Source organism: Echinops telfairi, unplaced genomic scaffold (genome assembly GCF_000313985.2).
Source record: "Echinops telfairi isolate 266 unplaced genomic scaffold, ASM31398v2 ScPeMD7_4;HRSCAF=17, whole genome shotgun sequence".
NCBI classification, from domain to species: domain Eukaryota; kingdom Metazoa; phylum Chordata; class Mammalia; order Afrosoricida; family Tenrecidae; genus Echinops; species Echinops telfairi.
In genome coordinates, this window is record NW_022103900.1 from 26856040 (window position 1) to 26865010 (window position 8971).

An 8971-nucleotide genomic window follows, 5' to 3' on the forward strand; every position below is an offset into this window, starting at 1 on the left:
CAGTGCCACACTTCCGCCTCTCCCCGCCGTCTGTGCCCGGGATTATCCACTCGAAGGCTGGGACCGTGGACATTTACGATGCGCATGCGCACCGTCCGTCCGCCGCGGCTGCTCATCGATGTGCTCCGCGAGCACTTCCTCGGCCTGGCTGGATCCCGCTCGGTCGCTGCTGCAATCACTGCCGCCATTTTGGCGACGGGAAGCGGCAGGCAGGAAGGCGCTCGGGAGGCGGCGGCGGTGACTGGTACGGATGATTCCCGCCCGCGCTAGCCCCACCAAACTCGCCCGCCTTCGGGCTGCAGCTCTCGGGGGTGGCCCTGCTCCCCCCGGGCTCCGCTCGCCGCCCCGCAACCATCCTGGCGTTCTGGCTGTAGGCAAGTTTTGGTTTCCTCGGCCGCGGATCCTCCTGAAACGTTTCTTCGGGCTGTTACAAGTTTAAAGATTTGCTTGGACCCCCGGAAGCCTCCGTCTTAGCCGTGCACCCCTCTCCAGCCGGGCGGAAACCGGGAGGGCTCCTTGGGGCTGCCCCCCGCGTCCGTGTCCAGCAGTGCACCGGGAAGGCTGGGTCCGGGACGGGGCTCGGGCCTGGGCTGAGCGCGGGTCCCCGGGGTTGGAGCTTAATGCTGGCCTGCTTTGTCCTTTCCCAGGGATAACTTTTCAAAAGGAGAGCTGTTTTGCGGCTGCCCTCTCTGCTAGACATGGCCAAGGTGAGTCAATTGAGTCGTCATGAAGGTTGGGAGCTTGTTAGGACGTGGAAGGGCGACGACGTTGGGTGGTGTGGGTGGCACAGCCTCTTGGGTGCGGTTGGTCGAACAGGTTCAGGGCATTTTGTGAAGAGGGTTAACCAGGAGCCTGAGAATCTCGCCTAACTGGAATTTTGAAAGCTCAGTAGGATTTAAGTAGCTGTGGTTTGTGGGGGCAGAGGGGTTATGATGAAAGCACTCTCAAAAGTCTGCATAGCGTTTCTCCCTGCTTGTGTGTAAGATGTGTGAAGATTAGTGGGAGATACTTTTTTAAGTTGGGACAAGTTAGACAGCCTTGACTGTCAAACTCAGCGTTTTAACCTTTGTCTTTAAATGGAAATGAGTCATTGAGGAATTTGCCCAAGAATACACCTTCGTCATAGTTTACCATTCGAGAGAGTATTATGGTAACAATTATCCAGGGTGACACTGTGTGAAGCTTAAATCTAAAGGAATGACTAGCAACAAGCCTCAGAGTCACCCAGGGTTGGCCATGTTTTAGGTGAATTTACCTAGCCACAACCTGGACAGGAAGGGGATTTTGCCGAAATCGGGGTACTGTCACAACAGGAAGCCTTCGTGAGAATAGAATGAGTTTGAGTAAATGTCCAGCGGGGTGGACACTTTGAGAGAAACTTTTATAAATTATTGTTTGAAGAAAATATGCATTCAAATATATTTAAATGTTATATTCAAAGTAATTTAAAATTATATGTATTTTAAATTCTGAGTGGATGTTTGTAATGAAGTAGATCATTGTGTCTTCAGTGATCTGGGTAATATACATAGCAAGTTCATACATGCTTATGTATTAGGGATTCTACGCCCATGGTTATCAGGTCACTTCCACCTCTTACAGAGGCTATATTAAGTTTCCCAAACTGTGACTCTACAGGACAGGCAGCTTCATCTTTCTCCCACAGAGCAGCTGGTGGCTTTAAACTGCTGGCCTAGTAGTTAGCAGCCCGACATAGTGCTTTCAGGGATTAGGAAGAGTAAGTTAAGTGGCTTTGGTGGAGAATATGAGCTACAAAAATGCATTTCTAATATACAGGAAGTAGATAAAACTCTTACTAATGGAATTTGGGGATGTGTGTCCAGCGCTGCCACATCCAATGCATTTTCAAGGAAGCTAAAAGTCTGAACCTTATAGGGGAAACCTCCTGATTTCTTAACACTGGTATCCAGTTCAAATTTTTTAAACTGTGTGGGCCACTCAGAAATGTCACAGGGTAGATGTAAATGAAGTCCTTAGACTCAAAGGTGTGGAATATGTGACACAAACTTTCCTTCTCCCGTGGCCAAAACAATTCCGTCCTGAGACTGCCTGAGAGGCTGGGCTTCTTTATAGCCTGCTGTGGATTTTCCAATTAAATCTTAGTAGCCTGTTATATTCCCAGTTTTAGAATCCTAGGTTGACTTGAAGTTAGTCATACCATATAAAATACATGCTTCTTCTTAAAATAAACGAATGGTTCTAATTTATGAGCTGTTTATTTACATTTAGCTATATTTACTAGCTGACTTGTTGTGTGCACAAAATATTCCTTTTCACAGTAAAGGATTTGAAGTCTTAAAAGTTCAAGTTGCCTCAAATATACTACTAAAATGGTTCAGGATTGGACAACATTCTACCCTGTTTTATATATATATACACATAGAATCACTGTGAGAACCCACTTACCAAGAGCTGTCAACACCACAGTTTAAAGGAGGGTTAAATCCAATGATTACTGCTGTCCACGATCCCCTTAGGAATGAGTATACGTTTTGTTACTGAAATCCAACAATAATTGGTTGTCCTTAGACTGAGAATAAAACTCACATTATGTTTTATGATTTCTGTATAAAGTTTTTTACATCAGGAAAAAGATGATCGAAATAGAATCTTAGTCATTTATAAGTACAATTAAGACTGATGGACTGCACTAATAGATACTATAAAGCGTATCCATAACTCAGGGAACATCCCAAAACATTGCATTTAAAGTTCTTTTTGACTGGCTTCCTCGTCTTGGCGGCACAGCCGTTCCCTTGCTCTGCGTGGAGCTCTGTCCCCTGCAGGCGCCGGTGGGATTCTGCTCTCAGGGATGGCACCCGTTAGGCCTTGGAAAAGAAGGACTCTGAGCTGAGATCCCAAAACACAGGTGTGCTGTCAGACAAAGATTTAAATTATCTGCCACTTTTGCATGTTGCCATTATAATTCCTTTAAAAAAAATGCCAGCAACAGCCCTACCTACTAAGGGAATGTATGGATTCTAAATGGAAACTCTTAGCCATTTCCTGTATGAAGAGAGGACCCTTGGTGGGGAGTTGTGGTGTCACGCTGGGCTGCAAGCTGCAGTGCCCACAGTCTGAAATTGGGCAAGAATGGGCAATTTTTTTAAAGTTGCTAATTGTGTATAAATCTGTTCTACCATAAATAACCTTTTTTAAAAAAATACAATCTTGGTCCTTGGTACTCAGATACTAAAATAAACATGTGCAACATTAAAGTGATTTCTAAAATAATGTAGATAATCTCCCTTTTACTTTTTGGTTTTGAAGCAATATGAAGGAATATAAAGGATTGAAAAACATAATTAAAACTAGTGTTAATAGTACATAGAATCCTTAGAGAATTAAATTAAACAATACATGTAAAACACTTAGCATAAGCCCTGGCACATAGTAGTTTACATCTATTGATTATTTACCTTTATGTGCCTTTATGTGAATATTTCCTACTTCAGAGTATCATCTCTTACATCTTTAAGGAGCCCTGGTAGCACATTGGGTAAACATTGAACTCCTAATTGCATACTCAGTGGTTCAAACCCACCAGCCACTCCTTCGGAGAAAAATGAGGCTATTACACTCTCCTGTAAAGAGACACCTTAGGAAACCTTATATAGAGCCCCCAATGAGTTGTAATAACATGATGGCAGTAGGTTTGGTTTATTATGTCTTATTATGCCTATAATTTATATTATAGAAGCACTCCAAAGTTCTGAGTTTGCCTAGTAGGTAACAACTTGTGTCTTTGCCTTCTTTGGGTAAGTTGGGTGCTATAGACTCCAAGGTAGGAAAGATGCTTAGATCTTACTGTGGGCCGAATGCTGTGACTATCAGTCTTGTGCTTTGGAGACACCTCACAAAGGTTATATTTACCTCTGGTGGCATAATGTGTTACGGTTTGGGCTGCTAACCACAAGATCAGCAATTCAAAACCACCAGCCTCTACAGAGGAGAAAGGTGAGGCTTCCTACTCCTGTGAAGATTTGCCGTCTCGGAAACGCACAGAGGCAGCTCTGTGGGACTGCCCTGAACTGGAATCGACTCAATGGCAACAGTTTGTTTGGTTTTGGAGACAAGTCGGGATCTTCTAAGCAATAAGCATTTTAGCAGAATAATACTGCAAACGACATTTTTAAAAGCAAAGATAACACATAGGAACTTAAATGGACCTGATCCAAGCCATGATATTTTCAGTAGTCTCAAATACACGTGGAAACTGGACAATGAATAAGGAAGACCAAAGAAGAATTGCTGTCTTTGAATTATGATGTTGGCAAAGAATATTGACTATATCATGGATTGGTAGAAAAATGAACAGATGTCTTAGAAACAGAGGTGGTGAGACTTTGCTCACATACTTTGGGCATGTTATAAGGAGAGATCAGTCCCGGAGAAAGACTTCCTGCTTGCTGAAGTAGAGGGTCACTGAAAAAGGAAAGCTCCCAACTAAATGTACTGATCCTGTGGTTGCTATAATGGACTCAAACAGCAATTTGTGAGGGTGGTGGAGACCCAGCAGTGTTTGGTTGTCCTATGCATAGGGTCCCTGTGAGTTGGAACTGGCTTGAAAGGAGCCCTGGTGGGTTATACATTAAGCTGCTAACCAAAATGTCAGCAGTTTGAATCCACAAGTCACTCTGGGTGACAGATGAGACTTTCTGTTCCCCTAAAGGTTTACAACCTTGGAAACCCAAAGGGACGGATGTCCGACAATCATTGGGAGATGAAATCTACTAAATGGCAATGGGTTTAATATCAGCAACGGGAGGGGGGGAAAGCATTTCAATAGAATGATCTTGCAGTAGCATAAAATAGTACAAACAATATGGGACACCCCCCCAACCATAAAATTATTTTCATTGCTACTTCATAACTCTCATTTTGCTCCTGTTATGAATCGGGCGACCCCTGTGCAACGGTCGTTTGACCCCCCAAAGGGGTGGCGACCCACAGGTTGAGAACCACTGGTGTAAGGGAATCGGTGTGGTATTCCCATAGAACTATTTGTAAAGCTACTCTGTCCATCCTCCCTTAACCCATTGTGACCCAAGTATTTTTCCCAAAGCTTATTCATCAAAGATAAAGATAAATATATTCATCCTTGCAACTGATCTCAGTCTGGGGAATGAAAATCTGACAAAACATGAGTCATGAAAGTATGTGCTGAAATGAAAACAAGCCAGTACCTCAAAACCAAGAGGGAAGTATCGCATGGGAGTAATTAGCAGGTAGAAAGAAAGTGGATTTGTGCCCATACTCTATAGACTCTGGCTAGCTTTGCTTCCCTTTTAGTCTTGTTGCTAAATAGGTTAATTTTTAGAGACTCCCATCCCACCTCATATGTGACACTCTTGAATTCTGGCCTTAATTGCAAAAGACTTTTTTTTTAAAACCCGAAGTAATTGAGTAACTTGTTTTGGGTTGTTTTTTACACGTGTGTGTTGTGTCATTTCTAGATGCTCTGTAACAGAGCCAGGCTGGTTTCCTACCTCCCAGGATTTTACTCTTTAGTTAAAAGAGTGGCCAGTCCCAAAGCCTTTTCAACTGCAGGGTCTTCCGGTTCTGATGAGTCTCATGTGGCCACGGCACCTCCAGATATATGTAAGTTAAAGTTACTGCTGCGTTGCTTTTAATTCTTAAAGTTGTGTTTGTTGCATTGAATATAAAATCAAAACTCTGCCTCAGTATTTGTCTTCAAGCTTGCACAGTTCTTCCAGAAACAAACCTTTTGATCACTTAAGCCATGTTACTATTACTTGACATTTTTTTGCTCTAAAATATTTTAATAACTTCACTTCATTGATAAATCCTGGTTATTTTTCATTACTTTAATAGCAGTTCCCAGCTTATCCTCAAGCTATGCAATGTTGTAGTGTTTTGTTTTTTTTAATAAAAATTGGATCATAGTTAGCTTTTTATCTTCCCTGGTTTCTTTTATATCTCTGTCTGTACTTACCAGTTTATAACATCTGAAAACAAGCCAAATATGTACATCCTAAATAACAGATTTGTCACAAGAGTATGTAAAGGATTGTTTACCTGAATATATAAAGCATGGTTATGCATCAGTAAGGAACAATAGAAAGGCCTTCGTCCCCTAAAAGCAAATATGAGTAGGATGTCTACAGAAGAGAACATCTAAATGACATGTAAACATAAAAATTATGTCAAAAATCCACTTTTTCTTGACCGTTTCTTTCTCTAAAGTCCTAACTAGAGAATGCTCTCCCTGAATAGTCCTTGAAATATGTCTTGCTCAAAATTAAGAGGTTTTATTTTCTGAACTTGACATTCGGTCATCTAGAACCTTATTTACATGACCTTCAGACCAACATCAGCATCATCTGGGAGTTTGTGAGAAATCCAGAATCGTAAGCCCACTCCAGACCTCCTTACAACAGAATCTGAATTGTAACGAGGTCCCAGATGGTTTTTGAAGTCTTTTAAGGTTTGAGGAACATTGGATTAGACTGTTGAGAACTTTGAGACTGTCTGAGTTCACGAGTTCAGTGCCTTGGCTGATGATGGGTGATGCCTGTCACAGGTGTGGGAGAGAAGGGATAGGGTGACACTGATCCAAATGGACGTGGCCATTTTTAATCTCTCAGTCCTGTATGAGTATTAAAAGATAGCTTTTGTTTAATTGTCAATGTGTGCAGCCGTTGTCCTGTTCTTAGAACAAATCCTCACCCTGTGTGTGTAATTACTTTAATTCTGTATTCTTTTAGGCCTCTGGGTTTTGTACAACTTGGGGTATATTTTAAGTTTACAGTAGACAGTTATGAGTGTGGTCTGTTCGATTGTTGTGCATTTCCTATCAATGTGGTGAGTAGAGCGGTTTCTACGGAGTGTTGCACAGCCTGAGGATGTTTTGCCTCACCAACTACCAGCAGCTGAAGCTGCACTGGTGACACAGTTGAGCTCAGCAAGTGACAGCGAAATGTATTACTGCCCTCAGGAGCCATTTATACCTTGTTTTTACTTTGTTCTTCCATTGAATTCCATTTGGTCATGTACTTTATTTTAGATGTACTTAATTTACAGTTCTCCTGAATCTTTAAAATTTTTCTTTTGTTTCTGTAACTCAGAAACCTCTTTTATATACTCTCCCAGTAAATTCCCTTTGCCCTTTACCTACCCTTTTAAAAATAAGATCCTAGTACTCAGTATTATTTATTATGAAATTGCCATATCTGTTTAGCTGTGCTTTTATTAGAATCGTTGTTTTCACTAGTCCTTGGGTCCCAAAGTTGATTAGGTCTGTTCTTACTCCTGTGTCTGTTTTTATGTGAAGCAGAAGCCTGAGTATTGCAGTGAGTGCTTATATTCAACGGGAGGCTTTCCAAGGACACACTGCAACACCTTGTAGCAAAATCACCAGGAGAAATATGCCCTTGAGGTCTATTAATAAAAAGTAGGATTTCCTTTAGACCATTACCCTAAACCCATTCTCCTCCCCAGGGAACAGCTATGACATTTGGTACCTGACCTGTTAGACCCTTTTCTCTGCATTTTAAAAACATGGATATAAAGCCATAAAATAGGCGTCATGCATGGTATTCTCTGATGAAGCTTTTTATTTTTAATATGTTGTGCTTCTAAGCATTACTCACATCTCCGCTTCCCTATGTAAGTTTCTGTTCTTGTCATGGATTTTTATGTTTGCTTTATATCTTTACAATAGTTCCTATAATTTGTGAAGGGAGAGGAGGTTGATATTTACACTCAGTCTGCTATCTTTAACCAGAGGTACACAGTAATTTTGTAATATTAAAAATAGTAGGCCTTTGTGTTGCCCATTCACTTTCGGAAACTTGTGAATGTGGTGTCAAAAAAGGCATAAATTAAATTCTATTGCAGCCATTTTGCCCTTGAATTTGGTTTCTTGGGTATAGGCGCTGCGTAAGGAACATTTAATACCTTTTACAGTTGTTTGTTCACTACGCTGAATTGGAGTCTGCCAGAATTGAATGAATGGTTTCCCTTAACCAGTTTTAGGAAAAATAAAAGTTACAAGATTTTCTGGAATGTATCCGGGATCTGCTCTTCAAAGTGGTTTACAAATGAGGACTCGTGTGGCATAAATATTTTGCCTCTTCTGACCTCACATGTGCAGAGGGGCTTCAAACGTTTCATGGGAAATTCCATTATCTTGAATCCATTTTCCATGAGCTTTTTTGAAGCTCCCTCAGATACTAAGTTTAGCAACTATCTTAGAGGCAATCCAACTTAAATTCACTAGTAAATGAGCATATCTTCTATTTAGATTGACTAAGCAATCTCAAAAAAAATGAGGAAAAAAATTTTTCTTAAGTGATGCTTCAGCAAGCAGTGCTGGTAAAACTGGATTTCTACTTGTAGGTAAATGAAGCAAGAGCAGGGCATACACAAACCTAACTAAAAATGTCAAATCCAAAGCCATAAAGCTCTTAGAAGAAAATAGAGGAGCAAAGCTGTGGGCCTTAATTTGTTCTCCATGATAGATTATCAAACACAATAACAAAGGCACGGGCAGCACCACACAGGTAGCTGGGCCCTCGTGAAAGGTAAATATGTTCATCCAAGGACTTTCTCACAAGAATAAAATGAAGCTTGCAAACCGGGAAAAAAATTAGGGAGTAAAGTAATATAATCTATAGCCGTCCAATACCTAAAGTAACAGGGTAAGTCATAAAATACTGCTATAAAGTCATAGGATACATAATTGATATTTATTAAACAAAAATATCAAAATGTGAAGCTACTGTTTCTTGACAAACTGCCCATCTAACGCTATACATTTTTTTCATAAATCATTTTATTGGGGGCTCGTACAACTCATCATAATTCATCCATCCATCCATTGTGTAAAGCACATTTGTACCAGCATCATTTTCAAAACATTTTCTTACTACTTGAGCCCTTGGTATCAGCTCATTTTTTCTCCTGCCTCCTCCCTCCCTCCCTCCCT

General features: G+C 41.1%; 1 protein-coding gene and 1 non-coding gene across 3 annotated transcripts in view; both read left to right on the plus strand.

Annotated features, from left to right (window-relative positions):
• The first annotated feature begins 212 nt into the window (after positions 1–212).
• MMADHC (metabolism of cobalamin associated D) overlaps positions 213–8971 on the plus strand; it is a 24786-nt gene continuing 16027 nt past the window's right edge. Inside the window, exons 1-3 of one of the 2 annotated variants that reach the window (XM_045298949.1) lie at positions 213–244; positions 648–707; positions 5478–5622. In XM_045298949.1, the coding sequence (XP_045154884.1) occupies positions 699–707; positions 5478–5622 (154 nt within the window). In that variant the 5' untranslated portion in view covers positions 213–244; positions 648–698. The other variant, XM_045298952.1, reaches the window with a different exon arrangement.
• Positions 7804–7936, plus strand: LOC115872881. The gene has a single exon (XR_004048088.1). It is a non-coding gene; the product is annotated as a small nucleolar RNA SNORA13 (small nucleolar RNA).